This window comes from Carex rostrata, chromosome 11 (genome assembly GCF_964058835.1).
Source record: "Carex rostrata chromosome 11, lpCarRost1.2, whole genome shotgun sequence".
NCBI lineage: Eukaryota > Viridiplantae > Streptophyta > Magnoliopsida > Poales > Cyperaceae > Carex > Carex rostrata.
This window is the reverse complement of record NC_135928.1, coordinates 12,535,424-12,561,675: the sequence shown is the minus strand read 5'-3', so window position 1 is coordinate 12,561,675 and position 26,252 is coordinate 12,535,424. Positions and strand designations below refer to the sequence as shown.

The 26,252-nt window shown below is 34.6% G+C and overlaps 2 protein-coding genes across 3 annotated transcripts; both read left to right on the top strand.

Moving 5' to 3' along the window:
* Nucleotides 1-7,771: 7,771 nt before the first annotated feature.
* On the top strand, nucleotides 7,772-13,448 carry LOC144561669 (putative 4-hydroxy-tetrahydrodipicolinate reductase 1, chloroplastic). Of its 2 annotated transcripts, XM_078310695.1 has the most exons (10): nucleotides 7,773-7,931; nucleotides 8,698-9,047; nucleotides 9,372-9,609; nucleotides 10,251-10,384; nucleotides 10,741-10,815; nucleotides 11,141-11,242; nucleotides 11,947-12,056; nucleotides 12,142-12,229; nucleotides 12,462-12,526; nucleotides 13,415-13,448. In XM_078310695.1, exons 2-10 carry the CDS (start codon nucleotides 8,874-8,876, stop codon nucleotides 13,431-13,433), a joined length of 1,005 nt encoding a protein of 334 aa, XP_078166821.1. In that variant the 5' UTR covers nucleotides 7,773-7,931; nucleotides 8,698-8,873; the 3' UTR covers nucleotides 13,434-13,448. The 2 variants fall into 2 exon arrangements, with proteins under 2 accessions (XP_078166822.1, XP_078166821.1); XM_078310696.1 differs by lacking the exons at nucleotides 11,947-12,056; nucleotides 12,142-12,229; nucleotides 12,462-12,526; nucleotides 13,415-13,448 and adding an exon at nucleotides 11,496-11,722 and having other exon boundaries at nucleotides 7,772-7,931.
* Nucleotides 13,449-16,453: 3,005 nt separating this feature from the next.
* On the top strand, nucleotides 16,454-21,830 carry LOC144561549 (translocase of chloroplast 101, chloroplastic-like). The gene is made up of 3 exons (XM_078310521.1): nucleotides 16,454-16,644; nucleotides 17,297-19,180; nucleotides 19,585-21,830. The coding sequence occupies exons 2-3, from the start codon at nucleotides 17,312-17,314 to the stop codon at nucleotides 21,613-21,615; spliced, it is 3,900 nt and encodes a 1,299-aa protein (XP_078166647.1). The 5' UTR covers nucleotides 16,454-16,644; nucleotides 17,297-17,311; the 3' UTR covers nucleotides 21,616-21,830.
* Nucleotides 21,831-26,252: the final 4,422 nt, after the last annotated feature.

Below are 26,252 nucleotides of genomic sequence, written 5' to 3'. Positions count from 1 at the left end.
GACTTTATACTAAATTAATTCGAATGTTTAAAAATTTCACATGTAGATGCATCACACATAAGGTAAACATGTTTCAACGGTTCGGATTTGTCATTTGAAATTGATTTGATGAATTTTAGAGTTAAGCTCACCAAAACTCTGGTGAGCTTAAGAGCACCCTAGTTCTACTCTTCAGACATAATTCTAATTTTAATTATCTAAGGCGGTATATATATATAATTCACATCCTCTCCGCACCCCTCCAAAACCTGGTAAGGGAATCTTTTACAATTACTAGATCTGAACCGTTCAATTTAACTTGGCATGAATCTCAAAGTTCAAAAATACTGCCCTCTATTGCGGTTGAAATTTAATCTCAAACCGTAAAGTGAGAGTGACCCTCTGCAATGCTGGTGAGGATACGGATTCGTATATATAATGATCTCAATCTATTAACCGTATTACATGTGGGACTAACGTAATATATACATCCGGACAGTTACTTTTCTGAAACACATTGGAATTGACTCGGTAATACATTGGGCCAAGCCCAGTTCGCTGATTTGAAAAACAATAAATTGAGTTAAAATAGAAAAGTCAATAAATTGAGTAAATTATTAAGTTTTTGAAAATGAGTTCTGTAAACAATATACAACTGTTTTTAATCAAGTTAAAATAAATAAATTAATTAATATACATTGACACAATAGAAAGGTATGTATGTATTGATGTAATACTCAATTATGCATTGAGCAATAATAAACATTTGATGAGATTTGAAAAACGAATTTGAAAGATCAAGACCACTGTCAAAATACGTTTTGACTTGATGAAAACTATGTGATAATTGTCAACAATCTATTTCCATAAATTTGATTTTGAAAGCATGTCATATTCATATTCAAACCCAAAGCTCATCTACGATGAAGGTAATTAATGGTGATTTAGATCGATGTCGCTATTACCTTGTTAAAGTTTAACTTGTCTTCTTCTTTCTCCAAACTATTTAATTATCCTCATTTTTCTATTGTATCCTTGTTATCAAATTCGTTAAGTTTTTCTCCTACAAAAATTGATTGGAATCTCCAAATTATTTTTAAACATCTCTTTGTTGATTTACATCGTCTTGCATTTTAATTTTTAAGTTCTAACCCCACACAAATTTAAATTTATACAAATTTACATGTAATAATATTGTACAATTTTTAATACTTGGATTGTACTATAAATTAAAATATAATGGATTTCTTTTTCATATTAATTAAAGACAAGTCTGAGTAATTAAGACTTGCTAATATGAGTAAAATATATTTCTTCCAGAAAATGAAAAGAGAGAGGGGTAAGATGGTAATAATCATTAAATTTAAAATTTAATTTCTCTGATAGTGACATGGAAGAAGAAGTTGGAAAACCGGTGAGATTTTGATCGGTTTGGACAATTTTCGACATCAAAGTGGGTAGAATTTGAAATTTATTAAAAAAATTTGGATATTAATACGGAGTGATAAAACCTTTTGATTTATCATGTAAATTAAATTCAACACGGTGAGTAATTAGATCTATTTTTATTTATTACGTAAATTAAATTCAACACGGTGGATAATTAAATCTATTTTGATTTATCGCTCTCTTGAAAGGCCATCTGTTTTAATGGGAACAAGGAGCCGTTGGCGTCAACAGAACTGCATCAAGATATCTAGTCAAAATAATTAATTATAACGAGTTAGGCTGGGTTGCTATGGATAGCATAGTGGCCTCTATGCTACGGCTCAATATTCGAGTTTTCAAAATTCAAACGGTCGATCCGAACCGTTCATCTTATTCTCCATATTAATATCTGCTTGGAGACCAAATTTTATAATTTTCTGAATTTTTTTACTATTTATTAAGCCACTTTGAAAATCGCTAATCCAACGGTTTTACTGTTTTGTGCAGCCACCGTTGGATCAACAATTTTGTAAAATACTTAATAAATAGTAAAAAAATTCAGAAAAATGTAAAATTTGGTCTCCAAGCAGATATTAATATGGAGAATAAGATGAACGGTTCGGATCGACCGTTTGGATTTTGAAAACTCGAATATTGAGCCGTAGCATAGAGGCCTCTATGCTATCCATAGCACCCCAGCCTAACTCTAATTATAACTATTATTATGAAAACAAATAATTAATACAGAAAATATCTAATTTATTGATAAAATTGCTAACAAATCTTCCACAAGTTTGAAAAAAAAAATTTGAGGAAAAAGTTTGAATATATTTTTAAACATGTTATAATCAAATAAAAAATTTGTATGGGTGTATGCACATAATAAATGAATATAGTTCTGAATTTACACTTGAATAATTTTGTTATTATTATTTGTATGTTAAAATTCATATAACTCAATTATCCGACAATTCGTTTTGTATCTATATTCGTAGATTATCCGCTTTGTATTTGTATCTGTTTAGAGTAGATTTGGTTTTAAATTTTAACATATATTTACTATCTGTATTCGTATTTGTATCTGTTCATTGAAAGACATATCCGTATTTATATACATCCCTATGTAGATGCATGACAAAAGCATTTTACATAGTGCAAAAATCAGCTTTGGATGAAATTTTCTTTTTGAAAAGACAATAGATAAATAATGAACAAAACATGTGTAAAGCAACTAATTGTAGCTTTGTGAATTTTACTTTCTACATCAACATGAGGTGGAAACACATAAGGAGCGTCAAATTTTCCTAATTCTAATTCTAGTTGGTTGCACATGCATGCATGCATACATTTTCTAATTGGGTCAATTGTGGAGAGCTACCAACTGAAAATTAAGAGAAAACTTAAACGGAGAGCTGATTTTTAGATTTCAAGTTCAAATTTTGTGGCATGTATATATGGATGTTGATGTATGTGTTGAGTTATCAGTATTCCGAAATTATATATACCCCTAATTTATCATTATGTATATAGTTGGTATTAAGGAGGGCATCAGACCGAAATTCTATATATATTTGGTACTGATGAGAGAGTGGTGAGGTGGTCTGATAGATATCAAACTGAAATTATATATATAGTTGGTATTGATTGGAGCTAGGCTTTTTAATGCTTTTTGTCCGAATCTTAATGCGAAATAAACGGTTTCGGCTGAGCATTAGACTAAATTTGAACGTATGCATATTATACCGCTCCGATTAAAGTACCAAGAAGATTATGTACCATCCTCTAAATTAGGGACCTGAATTATCAATTGTACAATAGTACAAGGCAGTGTTGTAAAAAACATTCGTTTAGGCCGATTAATCGTTGGCGGTAACTAAATCGTTATATATTATTCTGACTAATCAGACGATTATTTCTAAATATGACCAATTATTCTCAATTAATTACTTGGCAATACCTTATCTGTCTGACGACGGCATATCATTATTTACAATACTGATACATGGATATACTACATATTTGTTTGTCAACATTTGAGGTGACACCTTAAATTTTAAATTAAAATGTTTTCGTCCTCGTGAAGAACATGTTAGTTTAGTATAAAATTTCAGATCGATATATATATCCACTACATTTTAAAAAAAAAAGTAAGTAAAATCGCCTCCTAATCCTGGCGTCGGATCTGATTTATTTATAGTCAAAAGTGTACAAATGGGAAATCCACTTCTTGTCCCTCAAAATAAGGGGGTGATAAAGATCGCATGAGTCAGCTCACAAATAAGTCAAAACAGGTTTGGGTTATAAAAAGTCATCCATACTGTTTAGTTTTCGGATTTTCGTCAACACAGTTCCGGAATAACTAAGTTGATACCACTTATGTTATTTTCATACCGTGATAATTTATTTAAGACCTCACTTATTTATCTTTCTTTTTAATTAGCACATTGTCAACAATATTCTTTCTCGGTTATCCAGTGCTATCAGAATCGGACTGAACCGGTGATTTAACCGAAAAAAAGGGGACCTGGATGTCTTTCCGGTTTAGTTCATTTTAAAGACCGATTGTACTGTTAAACCGATAAAATCTGATTTAATAGAGCGGTTTTTCAAAAACCAGCTACTCGTTTTTAAAGAAAAAACGCTTTAAACGGTTCAAAGTTCAAACTTTTTCACTGTTATACATTAAATGCGACATAGTACAAAAGTATATCGCTGTGACTTATGAATAGGTTTCAACTTTATTATTCTTTTTACATATTGTATTTTTTCTTTATGAAATTTACACATGAAACCTTAAATTTTACATATTTTTAAGTGCAAAATTTTGTGCATATATATTTTTTTGAAAACTAACAATTGTTATTATTATATTATGTATTTTAATTGTTGTTATTTTTTTGTTGAAGTGCTTTTTTTTCCTTTTCATTAAGATATAATTTATTGCTATTACAAAATAATATTCATAGTATTATTCAAATAAAAATGAAACTTTTGATTTGCTAAATTATTCTGCCTTAAAAATAAGTATTCAGTCATCTTTAATAAAAACTAGTATTTTATATTATTTAAATATTAAGTTTGAAATATATATATACATTAATACATATATATTCTAATTTGATCTTGTATTATATTATTTGAATATATATTTTTATAACAATTCTCATATCTCATATTTATGTGAATGTTTAAATAAACCAGCAATTGAACCGATTAATCCACCAGTCCGACCAGTCCAAAGCTTTTCCGAGTTAATGTCCGGTCCGGTTCTAATAACATTGATTTGAACAGAACGAACCCGATCCACTTTTGCTTTGACTCCACCTAAAGCATTCAACACATATAGAAGTTACGATGAACCTTCTAATTAAGACGACTAATAAACTTAAATTACGTGCTTAGACCATCCCTCACCCAATATTAATCAAATGCTATGACTTTGTTACTTTATATATATATATATATATATATAAACATTGTACACGTGGATATTTCCCAATTTTCTCGAGCAAGAAAGAGACTTATAAGAGTCTCATTGGCGCAAATTAGATTTGGATAAGGAAATGTCAAATGAATCTGTTTAGACTTTAGACTGTAATTTTTTTCTAGCAGCCTTAAAATTTTTGTTTGAACTTACAGCTATCACTCTATCAGTCTGTCCTATTCATAATTAATTTAGTCCATTTGGAATCAATTTTTACTCGTTAAATTCAAATATGGAGGGATGATTTGCTCCTTCGTCCAATGTTTGAATTAAGAAATTCAGATTAGAGACTTGAATGAATAAATGTCATGTAATTTTTATTTTATGAGAAAAAAATTAAAGTTCTAAATAGTAATTATAGTGCTATAGCACAATCATAGCTAGCTATTTAGAATTATTATAAAAGAAAAACAGTTAATAGCATTATAGCTTTTGAGGTCCGAAAAAACTATAGCGCAGCTATTGCGTAGTTGTAGTTAGCTATTTAGAACCCTAAAAACAAATTATTTTTAAAGAAAAAATATATTCTTTAAATTAAATTTTTAACTTTTTTTGAAGAAAAGAAATAGCATATTATAAGCTCATTTTCCTTTCTATCCTCTCTAGTTCTGACTTACTGTCGCGAAAATTGCTTCGTCGTAGTGAAAACCCTGTTGCGCCCTCGTCACCTTCAGCCGTGTTCATGCTCTTCTTCTCAAAGTTTGTGCGCAAAGTCGTGTACAATTTTGTTGATATAGGTCGCTAAAATTGCTTCGTCGTAGTGAAAATCCTGTTGCGCCCTCGTCACCTTCAGCCGTGTTCGTGCTCTTCTTCTCAAAGTTTGTGCGCAAAGTCGTGTACAATTTTGTTGATTTTTGTAAACCCATTTAGCTTCTAATCAGTAAAATTCTATTCCAAATCAACTCTTTTCATCTCTTCTCCATTGAATCGAACTTTATTTTTGTTGATTTTTGTTCCGAGAGCCAAATCCAGTTCTCAACATAGTGACAAATAAATTATTCGGTTTCGGTTTAACAAGGTCAAAAATTCGTGATTCGAGAATAATTTGAGTATAATTTAGGAATAATTTGGAATTATCCGGATCAGATATCTCAGTCGTACAAGGGAGCAAAAAACAAAATGTTATGAAAAAAATTCGGGAAAAAATTGCGAATAATTTGGAAAATTTGGAAAAAATTCATAAAATTCGCGAATTATTTGAGTTTAATTAGGTCAAAAGTTCGGTCAACCGAATAATTCGACGTTCGGTTCGACATCACTAAAAAAATGAATTCAAACAGGCAACTCCGCCGATAGGCTTGCTAGTAAAGCCGAGCCGGCTCATGAGGTTTTGGGTTGGATGGCTCAATTAATTAAATCGGGTCAATTCTAAATTGAATAAAGCCCGAACTCGAACAGGCTGAGTTTGAGCCGAGTCGAGTAGCCCATGGAAGCTAACTCAAATTTTATCGGTTCTAAACTCTCTCGCTCCATCGTTCAACAGCTCATGTCACTTTCTCTTCAGATCTCTTTTCTCAGGTGCACGCGCACACGCGCTCTCTCTCTGAGCTGTTTAAATTAAGAATAATTATATTTATCTCCACACAGCCACACTCCTATTCTCCCTCTATTCCCATAGCTACAATTTAGGAAGTTTGTATTATAGTTCCCACTAAGTATTTAAACACTTCTAAAATTAGAGGGTCCACTTCTAAAATTAAAGGTTATACTATGATCCCCACTAATTATTTATCCATACAAAAAAATATTTATCATAATAAATATTTACGAGGCGATTATTGAAGTATTTTTTTTACATAGGTATAAATACTCTAGTGTATAGCTATAAATACTTATAATATTTGATATTAATACTTTCATATATCAATCAGTGTCATATGTAAAAAATACTTTCATATGTCAATCAGTGTCATATGTAAAAAATATTTTCAAGTATAAGTATAAATACTTGCATGACAAGGTATAAGTACTTATGTGTAACAATGAATCTGAAAGTATGTCATCATAGATCTCATTTGAAAAAGAAAATTACGTAGAAGACGTTCGTGGTATTAGATTCGTAAAATTTCTCATAGACCGTCAGAAATGTGAATGAAATTGAATGAAGAAAAAAAATCCACCTCTAAAAACATGTATGGCCTCCCCATATAATTTGAGATTTTGTTGAAAAAAACAGTTATTTATGTAAAAATTATTCGTCTTATAGGTAAAACTACTTCCTTTTTAGATATAAATATTTCTGTGCATGGAGACTAATAATTTAGAAAAAAAAAATAGTGCTGGAACTTTTATAGTTTTCAAAACAGTTATGGAAGTTAAGTGCGAGTAAATAGGAAGATAGAGGTTCTTAAATTAAATAGAAATATTAGGTGTGGCCTTACAAAATTAAAAACGAAATCCCTTATAACTAGAGCTGTTAATTGAGCAGCTTTGTTCATGGACAAACGGGTCGGACAGTGAAATAATAGACGAATTTATATCTGAACACGGCCCAGAACTCGGTTCAGATCTGTTGACGTTTATGAAAGTGGGCCGAGTTGAACGAGCTCTGGACGGACCGTTGAACAGCTCGGATTTGTCCAATTGAAATTGCTTCCTGCTCAAATCGATCCTCTTCCCCTCTGAGCCCTCTCTCATCACGATCCGTATTTTCCCAGGTACCTGACTCAACACAATTGAAACGAACGGCCAAGAGTTATTATCATCCGGTCGGGATTCGGGATGACAGGGGGGCAGGATTATTTGTCCTTTGAGATGCGTGTCAATCCATTTTTGGACCGTCCGATTCAATTCTACTCAGTCAGGTAACCTGAGGGGACACGAATTGCTCTCATCTTGCCCCGTTGAAGAGAGATTTTCTGAAGCCCGGCCCACTCTCAGTCCGCCCCCATCTCACCTCTCTCGCCACCACTCTCAGTCCGCCTCACTCTCTCTCTCTCTCTCTCACGCGCCGCCGCTGGCTCTCCTCCGTCTCGCTGCCGCACCTCCGTCCCGCCTCTCCGTCGTGTTTCTTGCCTCTTTGCCGCCTCTTCACCTCAAGGTACAAACTTTTGGTTTGCCGATAAAATCCATAAAATTAAAGGTTGATTTATTACAAAAATTACCTAATTAATACCTTGCAAACCTTCTAGGCACCCCCCTGTAGAATTTGAGAGATAATCTCCTGTGCTTGTTATCTAATCAGCACCAATTTAATTAATACGTACTGCTATTTTTGGTTTACTGTTGTAAATTTCAGATGTCTAATTATGGTTTTAATTAGAGACTATAAAGTACCATAAAAAACAAATAATTTGTACCATATAACCATAGGGTTGGTTATTGTACCAGGTAATATAGTAGTGCTTGTTTGTACCAGTACAGTACCCAGTTAATTGAAGTGCCTCTTCTTGAACTCCGGTTTACCATTGTATCGTACCAGTTTGCACGGGGATCAGTCAATTCTTAAAGAACGTCCCATAAAAACCCGTTATTTGTTGTACCGGATGTCTAGTTGTAGTTTTAATCAGAGACTAAAGTCCCACAAAAACCCATTATTTTTTATTTGTAACATAGTGTAGGGTATTGTACCAGCTAGTATATTAGTGCTTGGTTGTACCGATACAGAACCCAGTTAACTCTATCTAATTCCTCTTCTTGAATTCCAGTTCCCCATTGTATTGTACCAGTTTACACTGGATCAGTCAATTGTGAACAACATTTAATTACTTATGTTCTAGTTTTAAATTTTACCATTCTTTTTTAATGTAAATGTTTTATGCCATAAATTGTTACAGTTACAGAATCTTTTTTAATTTTACCATCAGTATTTGCAATAATTCGTTGGACCCAAAATTTCTCTTCAAATCGTCTCGAACGAAATCAACTCCTGTAGCTGTGTGCGTTCCAATCAGAGGATTTCAAGTTTTGTCAATTCTAGTTCTTGTTTTAAAGGAGGAATTTTGGTTCCGATCAGAGATTACACGACACTTTTCGAATAGAAATGCTCACTCTTAGTGGCAGTTCTTCTCTCCTCCCTCGACTCAACAACAGGCGGAGCACTCTTTCATTTGCTCTAACTAAGAGGAGCTTAGTGATGAGAGCTCTAACAAGAGATACAATAGATATTTCTCTGGATGTAGCTGCCGATTCTCGAAAACACTCGTTTCCTATACTGGTAATATACTCCAAATTTGTTTTGGGACTTTGATTGGGTTAGACTTTTGAATTTCTATAATTTTTAACTTGGTTCAGGATCTGTGATGTAGAAATTAATTCTTTATAAATTTTTGTGGAAGCTTAAAATTTCCAAAAATATGAGAATTTTGGATGCTATTGAGCAGTTCAGCTTGCTAAGTCCTAGTTTCAGGTTTTGAGATTTATTTGGGGAAACCTTAACAAAACTTTTATCTTCTCTGGGTTTAGGGTTTATGACTTTTAATTGAAACTGACAATTTACAAAACTGTTAGTCCACGTTTTAATAAAATTTGTTTATTTCAGGTAAATGGTTGTACTGGAAAGATGGGACAGGCAGTGGCGGAAGCTGCTGTTTCGGCTGGGCTTGAACTTGTACCAGTATCTTTTAGCAGTGTTGATAAACCTGCTAGAACCCTAGAAATAGGTGACATTGAAATCAGAGTTCATGGCCCATCAGAAAGAGACGAAGTTCTTTCATCAGTCACAGAAAAGTATCCTGATGTTGTTGTAGTGGATTACACTGTGCCTAATGCTGTCAATGGTACGGAGTGATACATAATTTCGATATATTAATAGAAGTTTTGCAATATAGAGTCCACACTGTCAGTTAGTTGTGAGATGAATGTAAAAGTCGATCCTTATGAAATAAGGTGGTCTTTCCTTAAAGTTCATTGACAGAATATTTCGAAGTACATACTTTGATAATAACATTGGAGCCTCATGCCTTGCATTTTCTGTTGTACATTTTCCATTATGAAATGAATTGGGCATCACTAATCATTTTAAGGGATCATTTTGGTTTCACTGTTGACACTTGTGCACTGTTTTGCCTCATCTCTTTACTTACAATTTAGACTAATGGTACAAAAAGATAAACAATGGTAAGGCAGACCTTCATTTTGAAGTCCTCCAACAATGTAGGAGCCATTTTGCAAATACGTAAAGGCAGGGACACTAGTGTTTTAGTGGGTAGCATTGTGACTCATTGTAAAAAAAAAAATTCCTGCAATCAGTGTGCTAGATATGCTCGTATGTATCATATGATTTATTGTTTATACCACTGTTCGCTGGTTCTTACTTGTTGGTTCTGGATTTGACATTCTTTTGCACATTAATTTTGTAGCTTTCATTATGCATTTCTGCTAATTATCAAGAGAAGGTTAATTCTGTTTTGTATGACAGCAAATGCTGAGCTGTACTGCAAGTTTAAGGTGCCATTTGTGATGGGTACAACTGGTGGGGATCGCCAGTTACTTTACAAAACAGTTCAGGATTCAAATGTTTATTCCGTCATATCACCTCAGATGGGCAAGCAGGTTATCCTCGGTGCTTCAATCTCCCTTTTTTTTTTTCTTGTTTTTTTCTATTTTTCTTGAGCAAATGGTCCCAAGCTACCATTTCCATTTGATAGGAAACTTGAAAGTTCCATTAAATCCCTTTATGGTTGTTTTTTCTGAGTGTGGTTATAATTATTTGAGAATATGATATAGACTAATAATATTTACTTATGACATCTTAAATGAAAGACAAGTGGTAATATTCTTGAGTCCCTTCTTTTGCCATGCATTTTTACAGATAAGTGTTTGAGAATAGTTAATCTGCTGCTCATAACCTGGAGGGTTTTTGCACATATCAGGTGTCTAACAAAATACTTTATGATGTTCCTTTTTAGGTTGTGGCCTTTCTTGCAGCAATGGAGATTATGTCTGAGCAGTTTCCAGGGGCATTTGCAGGATATAAATTAGAGGTATAAACTAGGGGTCTGATATGTTTTGGTGGAAATATTACTTTTAGTTGTTAGGAGTCTCTCTTATTATTTCTAGGCTTCTCTTGTGAAGATACTAGTATGTGATTTGCACAAAATCGTCAAAGTCCCATGAATTTGTGGAACCTTTAGTCTCATAGTCTAATATGCATATTTCCAAATCGTTTAATTTTAATCTGAAATTTACTTGGGCAATCAATTTTGTCTAGTAACTATTACAGGTGAAACATTATTTATGGTTTTGAATCTAAGGCACTGAATTAGAACAAAGATTTATATTCATTGTTTGTCTCATAATTTTATGTAGGTTATGGAGTCACATCAGGCCACCAAATTAGACACATCTGGCACTGCTAAGGCAGTAATTGCATGTTTCCAGAAATTGGGTGCCATTTTTGATATGAATGAGGTATAATAGAATGCACTTTCTCTCTTTTTTCTTAAGCACACTTAGTTTATTTAGTCAATGTAAAAACAGATGAATATGGTAGTACTCGTGAGCTTCTACTGTCCCCTCATATTGTGTTCTCGAATGTTTTTATCAGAGGAAAAGTGATAAGGAAGAGAAGTGAAGGGTTATGTTAGGACCTATTTCCAATCAGATTGAGAGTTAGGGATCGCTAACTCTGATTGACGAATTTGGGTAATATTTGATTAACTAGGTGATGACACCTCAGTGTACACGACAGCTCTCCTTGCTGAGCTGGGCTCTCAGTTCTTTAAACAGTTGCTTCAATCCTCTCCAGTCTTGTTTTTAATTCATTCTGCCCGAGTTGATTGCCTGCTGGCCGCTTTCTTACCCGTTGCCCATCTCTTCCTCTCCCATTCCGCCTTTGACCAAGTCAAAATTGAATGCATTTTCTCCCAAATTGAATTGGGTTTGTGACAGGTCACTATTTAATTTGGTGCCTGAGTTTTCATGTTGGAGTAGGCGACAGAAGCGAAATATCTCTTAGCATGTACATTTTAAATTGTTCCCCGCTTCACACTATGTTTGGTTACTAGCAGGGGAATTGAAAGGGAAATTAGATGTAAGTTCCCTTTCAATTCCCCATTCTATTTCTGTGCCGTAGTGGAGTTATTGATAGGTTTTTTATTTTTCTTATGAAACAGATAAAAATGATACGTGACCCTGAGGAACAAATTAATATGGTAGGAGTCCCAGAGGAGCACTTGGCAGGCCATGCATTCCATCTTTATAATCTGGCATCACCAGATGAGACGTAATGACTTTTCATTTAAATTACAAATGTAGCTGTTATTAAATTGTTGTTATTCTTTATTTATATAATTTTTTTCTTTCATCAGAGTCTCTTTTGAGTTCCAACATAATGTTCGCGGCCGTTCAATATATGCTGAGGGGAGCATTGATGCTGCCATTTTTCTTCATAAGAAGGTCAATCACTATATGCTCTTTTCATTTTCTCAAATTATTTCATTAAACCGGTTAATTGTTTAGTGCATATGAGCTTGCTTTAATGCTTTTATGTGATTTCCCTTGGCTTTAAACTTGTGCCTCTCAATGGAGGAAAAGAGAAGCAATAGAACTTAACTTCTTGCAATGCCTTTTGTTGCTCTTGTTAGAGATATAGTTCAAAAGGTTACAGTTTTGTGCTACTTCAATTCAGGTCCAATCAAAGGCTGAGAAGAAAATATATGACATGATTGATGTGTTGAGGGAAGGCAACATGAGGTGAACGTCAACTTTTCCTTTGAATGTTGTATTAGCTTTAGCTTAAATTAGATGTTAGAATTGAAGATCTGCAAATTAGAATGAATCCTTCTTTGTTGCAATAAATTTTAATTAGACTGAACATCTCTTTTGTTTCTTATTTTGCATTGATCACCCCATATAAATATGGATCCAGAAATTTTATTTACTACTATCTATTGAGTGATAAGATCAAGATATCCCGTATGCTAATTCTAGGCTCTTTATTTGCCCTTTCTCCAACTTGACATCTTGGAATTTTGGCATTTAGTTAAAAAAGGATTAATTTTTTTATCCAACCCCTTCTCATACATTTAGTTAAAAAAGGATTAATTTTGACATCTTTATTTGCCCTTTTTTTACCCAGTATTATGAGTAGTAGTAATCAAATAGAAAACAATTCAGATAGGAACAGAATTCATATATATTTTTTTTTCTTGGAGGAATAGATACGAACTGTAAAATTCCTGTAAAACTTGATGGCTGGATTAATGTGGCAGAGCCTTTCCACATAGGAGAACATTAGAAGGAATAGTCATCTCATCCCATGGATGAATTGTGGTGGTATTAGGGTTTTTTTTTTTTCCTTTTAATGGTAATTTAGATTTCTTGGGCGAAATACCTTGTCTCCATTTCTCGGGATCTTATATTTCCACATGCCTTCATTATCCACTGATAGCTAATAGCAGTTCATGAGAAGGAATATACCTAACCTAACAAAGAAGAAACAGGAAAAGATGTACTCATAGCAACAAATGATGATGGTAAAATAGAAAAACAATAACAACACTAGGTAACCCGAGTAAGTTCAATATTATTCAATTAAATTCTGTTAGGAGCAACATCAATTTATATACACCTGAATTGTAGATTGATAGACTGCATCTAGCAAATTGTACTTCAGTCTCGACAAAAGGGCTCCAGTTGCCCCCATCCGATGCTACAAGGAGTGAAAATGGTTAATGGAGAAAAAAAAAAAAAAAAACTGTTACGGGTCTTTTTTAAATATAGTATGCGAGGTCATCGAGAATCGAGTTACTACCGCTTACTCTTGTTTCACTTTCTTTTATTAAGAATAGGGGTCCTTCTGATGTCCAATGGGAGCTGTTCGATTCACATCAAGATTGGCACAAATATCTTTAAGATTTGTGCATATCAAGTGCTCACACAGATTTTGATGAGGGTCGAACGGCTCCAAGCAGACATCGACCAATGAATTATCCTTTTTGAAGGAAGCAAATGGTGGGAGGTTGACTTCCCCCTCATTTAACTTGTTTAACTTTGCTTCAGCAGTTGGTGCATTCCTCTCCAACTATTAATCTGGTTCTTTTTTACTATTTTATTTTGTTTTATTTCTCTCTCTTTGTTTCAGTTCTGTTCCATTAAACTTAATTTCAGTTTGTTTTTGGTTCTTCATTTATAAGGTTGAGATAATACAATCATTAGAACGATAAATTCTAGTAAACAGAAGGATTTATTAATGATAATGCCAATCACCTTTTATTGTTGTATTTGTCGGGGTATATCTTAGCCTATGCAATTTTCACACAATCTCACCATTAACCACTCATTATTAATACAAAGGTTAATCATAAAAACAGCAATAATATTCAATAATTCAAATGATTATATATTATGATATTGGTGTTTTTATCACTTTTTAATTTTTTATGGACTCGTATTTCATGGTAGGAAGTTTCCAAGGCAGGCAATAGGCATTTAATACAAGTATTTTTTTTTTTTTTTTGGTGCTTGTATCACTTGCTGGTATGGTGACTTTGAGCCTTTGAGGCTAAACACACAGAATATGGTTATGAGAAATTCAATGACTGATCAACAAGGGATGATGTTTCTTTAATACAAGCATTTATTTTTCTTCTTTTTTGGTTTAAATCTTAAACATTGAGCTGAACATCGTTATGGTCTTCTTATTAGTAAGAAACATCAGTATGAGGGTAAACTTTTTGCTATTGAAATTATGCATAAAAATGTAAAGAAAAATAACATCAAAATTGTTGCTTTTATTAAGGAAAAAAAAGAAGAAGTTAAGCTCCATGCTTCTGACGTGTATCCGTTCATGTTGAAAGAATTTTCGGGGCCTATTTCATTTCTTTTTAGACTACCAAGTCTGAGTTTAAGATAGATAGGAGCGAATCTACGAATATGTCAGAGGTGCTAAGTTATCATGTAATTTTAAAATTTTTAATTATGTATAATAAATTTAATTAAACTTGTGAATTTTTATATATTTTAGCTCTCATAAAATAACAAATATGTATTAGTAGTTTAGTGGTTTGAGTTCTAGTATGGAAATTTATAAAGTTATGAATTCAATTCTGACTATCACATTATTTTTGTTTTTCTCACATATTACATTTTATAAATTAGTTCTCTTTATTCAAATTTTCTAGTTATCGTTCATGAAGACATTCTATTATTGAGGTATTTTCTATGAAATTTAAATAAGAATTTTTTACTAATATTTGAAAGATTAGATTTTTATCTTTATCCAATTTTTTTTTTTTTACATAATTCACATCTATTGTCGTTATCGAAGGGACAGCAAATACGCATGATATCATTGAACTTGGCGGCTATTCTACCCCGCCTAGCTAGCTCTTTTTAGATATATATGATATGATATATGTCCCAACAAATTCAAGCAAAAAATTATACTATCATATTTTGCTTTTCTTAGAAGATTTTACTTTTATCTTAAAATGAACCCTTTTCTTTTGATTGTTTGACTGACTTTAATAATTGTACATCACATGCTTATTACTTTTTAGCTGCGGCTGTTATCCAAAAATATATTCCTGAAAGAAATAAAAAAGTACACAAAAATTGAGATTATATTAGATTAATTAACAAGGGCTGATAAGCTTATGGAATTGAAACAAATGGCTTCTTAAAAGCATCAGAGACGGTACTTGCTATAAATCTTTAAAAATATAAAAAATGATGTCTTTATCGAATTACATACGAATGAAGTCACCAACCATGCATGATATCCAATGCCAACGCATACAATTTAAAAATGAAAAAAAAAAAAGAAGAAGAAGAAGAAGAGAAGAATCTATAATTGCATACTGCTGTTGAGAATAAAAAAAAGGGTGGGGGGGATAAGTAATGTGAAATATAGAAAGAAAAATTAAATTGCAAATTATTAATTAAAAGAGAAGGGTTTAAATACATGTATCTATCATACCTTTACTTTTTAATAATAAAAAATTTAAAACTTATATGTCAAAATAAAACAACTAGATGTAATCTATATTTTTTTTTTCTACATGCACACAAATTTTTAATTAAAAGAGGAGGATTTAAATACTAAAATTAAGTCAAAAATATGACTTTATACTAAATTAAGTCAAAATTTATAAATTTAACATATTAAAAGTGGAGGGTTTAAATAGCAATTTTTTTTTCTACGTGCCTCTATCATACTCCCACTTAACTTTTACTAAATAAAATTAAAAATTTATAAATTTATAAATTTGACATGTAAATACATCACTCGCGAAGTATATGAGTTTCAACTGTTTAAATTCCTTATTTGAAATGATTTTGATTTCGAAGCTAAATCCACCAAAGAGTTTAGTCACCTTAAAAGCACCATAAGTCTACTCTATTATATAGTATAAACATTAACTAAAATTCAATTTTTTTTTTTTGTTCGGACTATTATTTTTTCCACTATCTGTTCCGTCAACAATCAACATATTTTATTATAAAAAAAACATATATAGTGTTAATATATGTTGAGATTCAAATTGAATTATAAAATGCAATTAAAAGTAGCAAAAACTTAAAAAAAAAAAATTAACAACTTTATAGTTAAAATTCATGTTTCATAGGGGCTAAATTAGCAAATATCTAAAGGCTGTAAGAAAGACTGTTAAGGCTAATGGCTTGTCTAAACCGCAATCCATAATTCTCATTTCTTATTGGAGGAACCCTAGATAGGCATAGGCTACAGCGCTGTCTCGCTTTCTCTCTTTCTCTCTTTCTCTCTCGATCGCCTTAGCCTTACTATCTGTACGCCCTGCTGGTGCGCTTCAATCCCCAGCTATCTCTTTCTGGCTCGGATCTCCACAAAGGTTAGAGATCTTTCTTCTTCTTTTTTACTCAAATTAGATAAAAAGGATTTATTGGAGGAGATACGGAGAAAGGTAATTTTTTTTCTTTTCTTTTAAGGAATTAGGGTTTTTCCGAAATTAGATAAAAATTATCATAGAGAAAGAGAGGAATATGGACCTTATCTTCTTCATATCTGATTTTTCAATCAAGAATAGATAGTTACGAGGAGCTTATGTTAGTCGCTTCTACCTCTACAGAACGTTAATCTCAGTTTTTTTTTTTCCTATCAATTTCTCTTTTATCATCTATTTGTTATTTATAACCTGATTTTTTAGTTTTTAAGGTCTGTCTAAGAATGATTTGAATCTCAAATGTTAGCCGCTTCTACCTCTAGAGAACGTTAATCTCAGTTTCTTTTTTTTCCTATCAATGTCTCTTTTATCATCTATTTATTATTTATTACCTGATTTTTTAGTTTTTAAGGTCTGTCTAAGAATGATTTCAGTCTCTGTTTGTAACCGAGTTCCTGCTAATTTGGTCAACTGTCTTAGTACAGAGAAGAAATATAATACATTTTTGAATTCTTTATTGAACAAATATAACACATTCATTTCTGAATTGTTAGACACTTTTGGACACATGATTGACTAATTTTTCATGTTTATGGTTCAGATCTGACAAGTCCTAATGGATTCAGCCAAAGATGAAACAGAATTTCTTACAAATGATGTCAAAAACGAATCTTTTGAGCCAATGGATGAATCAAAAAATATAGAAGATGGCTTAGATGGAGATGCTTTTGAGGATGCGATTGAAGCGCCGGTTGAAGAGAAAGAGCAGAACTGTGAGAACAATGAAAAGGTTATAGAAGCAATTACTCAAGAAAACACAAAAGAGAAGAATGAAGGTGATTCACACCATTTTCATTCTTTTGATGATACAGATAGTGAATCAAGGCTATGGAATGGAGATGAGGGGGTCATTATTAGGGAAATCGAGGAGGATAGAGGTGATAATGCCATTAGTGACGTAATTCCTAATGAGAATGAGGTTGTAAATTCACAGGAGAAAGATGAACCAATTGATGCCGTGTATAATGATGGGTTGAACCATGAACCAGAGCAAGAAACCTCCAATAGAGAAGAGGAGGCTGGGATGAGTGAAGAGATAAATGATAGGGAAACAGACTCCATATTAGGGAAAGCAGAAGGGATGGGTAATTGTGAGGTGAAATCAAATGAAGAGGTCCCTCCTGAGAAGATAATTCAAGAGGCCCAAGATGCCTCACCTGGTTTAGCCATTGAAAATGAAGTAGAAGCCTATGATGGAGAAAGAGGCATTTTTGCTAATGAAGAAGTAGGTGTGAATAAGAGGAATGGTACGTTGACCGATCCAATCATAGTTGAATCAGATGAGGCACTAAATGGAGATACCCGGTCGTATAATCAGATCCCGCAAGAGGAGATAGTCACAGAAGCTGGGGACATTGACCCTCCGTCAGTGACGTTCAACGGGAAGCAAAACGAAGTGCTCTATGAAGAGGTCTCTCAAAAAGAGATAGTCCAGGAACCAAAGGACATTAACCCAATCACCGTGACATCTGATGAGATGCAAAATGAAGAGCTCCAGTCTAAATATGAAGAAGCCCCTCAAAAGGAGGTTGTCCAGGAACCAAAGGACATTAACCCAATCACCGTGACATCTGATGAGATGGAAAATGAAGAGCTCCAGTCTAAATATGAAGAAGCCCCTCAAAAGGAGGTTGTCCAGGAACCAAGGGACCTCGAACAAATCATTCTAACATCAGATGGAACACAAAATGGAGACCTTTATGAATCACATGACACAAAACCTATGTCCAATGGGACAGCAAGTGGAGATGTTCAGTCCAGTGAGGATATAACTCAGGAGGCCAGAGATGCCTTACTTGAATCTGATGCTGTTATTGAGCCTGATTTAGTATCATTTGCTGAGAGGTACATGCAGACTCACGAAGTCGAGCCTGCTAATGATGATGCAAGTGGTGCCAATGGGTCATTTATGAGCCATGCTAATGGTTTGCATGAAAACCCACCGACTGAAATTTTGGTGCAAAATAATGGGGCTATGAATAGTGAAGTTTACAAAAGAATTGAAGGTGAAAATCGAGCAGCGGAGGCTGATAATGCAAGTGAAAGTATTGTTAGGGGACATTTTGACGAGTCTCCTTTGGTCGAGGATGCATCTGACTCGAGCTTTTCTGATAATGACGAAAATCACACAGAGACTCAGCCACAGGTAGCAGTTTCAGCGCCGGCAACAGCACCTGCACCACCCAAGCCAGCTGGTCTTGGATCAGCTTCCTTACCGGACCCTTCCTCAACTCGTTCAGTGCAGTATGTGGCAAACGGTCGTGTGGCTGCGCCACAAAGGCAGTCTCAACCGTCAGATGAGGCAATTACTGATGAAGTGGGGGAGCATGATGAAATAAGAGAGAAACTTCAAAATATTAGGGTGAAGTTTTTGAGACTAGTGCATCGGCTTGGCCAGACACCTCACAATACTGTTGTTGCACAGGTTTTTTTATTTTTAATATATATATATATTTTGTTTTTTGTTATTTTGTTTAGTGATTCAGCTTGTGAACAAATTACCTGTCATGCACTTTACCAGTAAGTAGTCTGTGATCGTATTGGACCGCTATCCCTTGTTCAATACCAATGAAGGTTCACTTTTTCTTATTTTTGAAGAGGTGTGTGTGTGTGGAGGTGGTTGTGTGCGCGAGTATGGTGAGTGGGAATAATACAATAGAATTAGGGCTTATTGAGATTCTGATATAATATTTGCTATTATATTGATTCTGTATAACACATTGCCAGTATGTACAAGCTAGTCCTAACAAATATTTTTATATGAATATGGACCTCTGCAGACCATTTATTACATAGCTAAATTCACAACTGCTTTGGTTTATTTCACAGGTGTTATACCGTCTTGGATTAGCAGAGCAGCTGAGGAGAAACACAACCCGACCTGTAGTTGTCAGCTTTGACCGAGCAAGCGTCTTAGCTGAGCAACTAGAACTCTCTGGAAACGAGACACTTGACTTCACATGCACCATAATGCTTCTTGGCAAGGCTGGTGTTGGCAAGAGCTCCACCATCAATTCACTCTTCAATGAGTCGAGAGTCCCAGTCCACACTTTTGGACCTGGTACCTGCTCTGTTCAAGTGATATCAGGTGTGATTCAGGGCATCAATGTCAGAATTATTGATACACCTGGTCTTTCCACCTCCTCTTCTGACACTCAAAAGAATGAAAAGATTCTGCACTCTGTTAAAAAGTTTGTGAAAAACAACCCACCAGATATTGTCCTCTATTTTGACCGGTTAGATGTGCAAAGCCGGGACTATGGTGATGTGGGGCTCTTACGAACAATTACAAATGTGTTTGGCTCGGCTATCTGGTTCAATGCGATTATTGTTCTGACGCATGCTGCATCAGCCCCACCTGAAGGACAAAATGGCATACCGCTAACCTATGACATGTTTGTGACGCAACGGACCCACATTGTGCAACAGAATATTCGCCAAGCAGCAGGAGATGTGCGATTAATGAATCCAGTATCTTTAGTTGAGAACCACTCTGCTTGCCGCATGAACCGGGCAGGTAAACGGGTCTTACCAAATGGTACAGTTTGGGAACCGCAACTGTTGTTGCTTTCCTTCGCCTCAAAAATTCTTGGTGAGGCGAATGCATTGCTTAAACTGGAAGATAGTGCACCATATAATCGAACATTTAATCGGAGGAATCCACCATTGCCATATTTTCTATCTACTCTTCTCCAGTCAAGGCCTCAAGTGAAGCTTCCTGAAGAGGAACAGTTTGGTGATGAGGATGAGTTGCTGGATGAATTGGATGACGGGTCAGATTCTGATGATGGTTCAGATTATGATGACCTACCTCCATTTCGGAGCTTAACAAAGTCACAACTTGCCAAACTGAGCAAGCTACAGAGAAAGGCATATCTTGATGAGGTTGAGTACAGGGAGAAGCTCTATTTCAAGAAGCAGATGAAGGAGGAGAGAAAAAGGCGAAAAATGGCTAAGAAAATGGCCGAGGCACAACAGGAGTCGAACTTTGACACTGGCGAGAAACTGGAAGGGGATGAAGTGGGTGTACCTGCTTCAGTTCCTGTGCCCATGCCTGACATGACCCTGCCTGCTTCTTTTGATTCTGATGCACCAGTGCACAGGTACCGCTACCTTGACTCGTCTAACCAGTGGCTGGTACGTCCTGTCTTGGACCTCCATGGGTGGGACCATGATATTGGATACGAGGGTTTAAACCTAGAACGACTCTTCATTATTAAGGATAAGCTACCAGTGTCTGTATCTGGGCAGCTTACAAAGGACAAGAAGGAAAGCTCCTTGCAACTGGATGTGTCCAGTTCACTCAAGCATGGTGAAGGCAAGTCAAGCTCACTTGGGCTTGACCTCCAGTCTGTTGGTAAGGACATGTCATACACAGTACGAGGTGAGACGAGGTTCCGCAATTTCAAGCGAAATGACACATTAGCTGGTGTTTCAGTCAATCTCTTGGGTGACTCAGTGTCAGCTGGGGCCAAAATAGAAGACAGGCTAATTGTTAACAAGCAACTGAAGATGCTTGTGAGTGGAGGTGTGATGACTGGGCGTGGTGAGATGGCATCTGGGGGTCGTGTTGAGGTGACCTTGAAAGACAAGGACTACCCAATTGGTAGAATGTTATCTACACTTGCTCTCTCTATTGTGGATTGGCATGGTGAGCTAGCACTGGGGCTGAATTGTCAGTCTCAGGTGCCGGTTGGTAGAGGTACAAATTTGGTGTTGCATGGGAATATCAGTAACAAGGGATCAGGTCAGGTTGGTATTAGGTTGAATAGCTCAGAGCAGTTCCAGATTGCGTTAGTTGCACTTATACCTTTATTCGGGCATATTAAGAGGGTTTTACTGGGATCTGGTTTTGAATGATGGGCTGCAGTGGCAGATGAGTTTTTTTTTTCCCCCTATGTTTTAGAAGTTACTTACTCTGGACTAACAGAGCGCATTGCCTTTGTTGTTTTGTCTTTTTGTTTCATTTTGCGTAGCATGAGGATGGTGGATTTAGAGGTTAATAATAGTTTCGCGTATGTAGGAATAAAATGTTGAATTGTTAGTGCATCTTGTTTCCTTACATTTTATGCCAATCTTTTTTTTTTTTTTTTTGGTATTTTGTGTACATGTAAGATGGAATTCACATCCTCTCCAATATTGCACAAAGTAATATTTTACAATTAATGGACCTGGACAGTTATTTTTAACTTGGCACGAATCTCAAAGCCCAATAATAATGCCCCCCTATGCTTGTGGCTAGATAGCAAGGGAATATGCTAGTCAAACAAACAAACAAGGGTGAACTAAATATACTCAGAAATCTCTTTCTCGATTTCTCCAGTGGAAAGTGATTGCGCCAGTACACAATCCGTGTGCTTTAACATGTGGTTACTTGCTCTTTAGTAGGAAAATTTTTTATTCATAGAAATTGAGAAAAAGTTTGAGAGAGAAATAAAAAGAGCGTAGAGTTTGTGATATTGGTAAAAAGATCAGTACATATTTTACTGATCATAACAATTAAAACAGTTATGATAGGTAAAATCTGTATTCATCGTAACCTATCCTAATCTTCTACGGCACCATCTTCAAAACATGAATGACAACAGGTTAATTCTGGATCTTCTGCGGCACCGTCTTCACAATCTGCAAAATAGAAAATTTATAGGTTAGGATGGGTACATATTCTACCTATCCTAATTGTTTTGATTGTTAGAATCAGTAAAATCTGTACTGATCTTTCTATCAATATTACAAACTATGTATTCTTTCTGTTTTTCTCTCTACCTTTTTCTTAATTTCTATGAATAAAAAATTTCCCTTTAGTAGCCTTAGCCAGGGATAGTCAGGTCATGGTTAAATTTTTTTATAGTTACTTTCTTTTTCTTTTGTTGGACCATTGACAGGAACAGTCAGGGGCGGACCCAGTGGAACTTTTTTTTTTCTTTTCTTTATAATAAAGGACCTAGTAAGGAAGTCATTTATTCTGGTTTCATGTATATCCTGTAGGCAACAATTCTCATGTCTTAATGTTCAGTTATTCCTCAACTGATGTGACTATACCAGAATTAGGTGTTAGGGCTTGAAGCATTGAACTGGGGTAATGGATTGAATATTGGGTCATGCTATAAATATTGGGTAATGGCATGCTTGAATTGAGTAGGCCTTCTCATAAATGTTGCTTGTTCAAAAGCATAACCAACCTCAAAAAGTTTAATTGCTTGTTCAAAAACATGTTTTTGAAAATTTGATTCAATCAATGAATGACAATTAATTTCACACATTCACTCAGCTCTGCTGCTTCTGTTGTATTTTTCTTTTCTGCCATCAAAAAGAGAACTTGTTCATAATTATTAATCATTTCCTGCACCTTAAAAACTTTGAGAAATGACCTTGGAATTTTCAGAACTCTAAAAGGGTTCTGTGTAGAACTGTACCAGTTTTCCAGAGGTGAAAAATAATTGGCAAAGGCTTGTTGCATGCTGTCAATGCCTCGATGGCTTAATCTAAGCACCATTAAAGGTTGGGAATGCTGAAAGAAGTAATATTAAAGATGAAAGAAAAATAGAAGGATAAGAAAACAATGTCATATGTTGTCTTAATGAATGTAATTAGAGGTCTCAGTTTTGACGGCAGCTGACAAAATTTCTCAGTCTTTTTTATTGAACATTTGTCAGTTTGTTACTTTGTTAATTAAAAAACAAAAATGTGCACAAAACTTTTCGACGGCAGCTGACAAAATTTCTTATGCATGATGCGAATCATATAACTAAAATATGGTGCTACTTGAGAAAGCCAGTCCTAAATTGCTTTTGCTCTTTTTCTATATAACCTCATTTAAATCAGGAATCATAAAACAGACAAAGGGAAAAAAGAAGAAGAAAAATATAGGAGTACAAACTTCTCATAAACCTAACTACTGAGATTCATTTGAGTCTCTATCCGCTGCACTTGTCTCCCATTCAAAGATGATTCTCATATGTATGTAACTTACAAAAGATATCCTCGAAAATGGCTCATTGAAATGCAAAAATTCAGAGATAAGGATGGTACCGGACAAATTCAAATTGTAAATTCTATACTTTTATGGATTAGTAGAAGACATGTGATCAACTTATCAATAAAGGCACAACATAAATTTAAATGTAGCACTCTTATGCAAAAAAACAACCTACAAGCATGGTTAACACTTTAGCTAGATAACAAATGAATCAGAGATATACCTGAACAATTTGCTGTCACGTCATCCCTGAGTTGACCTTGTGCTTATATTGTAGGTAATGGCATATTCTTGTGAGTAGATTTTCACTGTGGGAATGTGATTGAATTTGTGCCACTCAGAGCCACCTTCTCCTTGGGTTTTGATCTCCAGCAGCAACTCATCACTACAATTGATTATTAGCTTCTGTGGCATTGTTGTCATCAAGTATTCTGGGAGGGTTTCCATTTTATAATCAATTAATGAAATCTTCTGCAAAGTTTGAAGGTTCTCCACATCTTTTAGATTTGGGCAGTGGGAGATTTGAATATAGGTGATGCTTGGCAGATTAGAAATCCTCACTAGGTTTGGGTTTTCATAAACACAAATATTTTTAATTGATGGGAAGTTCTCTATGGTATTCAGCTTATCAGCACAGTCAATTTTTAGGTATTCCAAAGAAGTAGCATGATGCGAAAGACCCTCCGGAAGAGATCTCAACTGATGAGAAGCTTTAACAAATAATTGCTTCAGCTTGGACATGGTTGGCTCTCTGTTGTTCCACTGCCACTCTTTCCAATTGCACATCCCATCAAATTGTAGTCGACTCAATTCAGGAAAAGCTGGTATTATAATCGTCGAACGAAATGTCATTCTGCTTTTTAAATCTCCATTCATGAATTCTTCTCCCACACGTACAACTGAATATGCACCATTTATTTGAAGAGAATCCAAATTGGGGAGTTGGCCTAATGGTGCAAGCCTATCAAAGCATGCACAATCACAAATTTCAACAAATCGCAAATTTGGGAGGATCACCCCCAAATTAAGCCAATTAGGAATGTGATTACCAAAGTAATTTGCAATTTGAAAAAATTATAGTGAATTTGGAGGACGAAGCTCATTTAATATGCCCTCAGTTGTCATGATCCGTTAGTAAAAGTTGATCTTCCCAAATCAGTGACGTGTATTCAAGGTGTAGTTTATTCAACTGAACTTTGTTCTGAAGGTTTGTTTTTTTTGCTATATTGATATCAGAAACTTTCTCCAAACACACTAAATGAAGAGTAACAAGTTGTGAAAGATCTTCCAACTCATCTAGGCTACTGAATCCCTTAAAACTGTTCTGGTATGGTTTGAATCAGTATAATTCAACAAGCCTGTCTAGTTTACTCAAGCCCGTTGGAATTGTCTTAACTCCTGAATTGTAAGTATTGAGTAATTTCAGTTCTTGTAAATTGATAATACTACAAGGAACATGTGACAAATCATAGCAAAATGCAACATTCAAATATATTAGATATTTGAGATTTCCAATGGAATTTGGAAGATTTCTTATATTTGCACCACTGACATCTAAATATCTTAGATGCACAAGGTCACAAAAAAATTCTGGTAAACTTGAGAAATTGGACCAACTGAGATCTAATATTCGGAGGTTTGAAAAGGGTTTATACAAATCATCAAGTGCAATTTGAAGTTTATCACGAAGCAATATTGTTCTTAACTCCTTTTCCTTTTTAATTACTCTAGTTTTCACCTTATTTCCTTATCTTGATAATCGTCTTAATTACTTTCAGTGAACCCTCAGACCTAGATAAAACTTGTCCCTCCCATAATATAGAGTTCTCATCTTTTCCTAGTTGGCGGGCAAAAGACCACAAAAGGTGATGCATTTTGCAATGTACCTGATCAAAACTTGGTCCAGTTACTTCCAAAAGATTTCGCAACCGTAACTCCTTATAATACTCATTCCCCCAACTCCCAAAAATCTTCCCTATCTTGCAAAAACCCCTCTGCTAACCACATATAGATTAAATCTGGTTTATGAAACTCAAAATCTTCAGGAAAGAGGGAGCAAAAGATGAAGCATTGCTTCAAAACTGGTGGAAGGTCCTCGTAACTCAAATAGAATGCATGATGGACATCTTTATTTGAAGTGAATTAAAGTGTTACTTTGGATAATGTAGTTTTAAATCTTCTAACCTCACAAGACGATTGAAAATTATCTGAAGTGATTGTTTTTAAGCTGTCTCAGCAGCTTTATCCTTATGACCAAGCAACGAAAGGTATTTGTTGAGGTGTTATTACAGGTAAGGAGAAGGAGCTTAATTTATTCAAAAGAAACATTCATGGGGGTGTTATATATTATGGGTAAAGGGTCAAATACTTAAAAAGTAGTAGGACAGTAAAGCATAAATCCGATAAATATAAAGTCAGATCCTTATATAAGTTTTTATGCGCAAAAAAAACAAAAGGGATGGAGTTGCAATTTTTCTTGTCCCTTTTGTAGGCAGGTAGAGGATGTCTCACATCTATT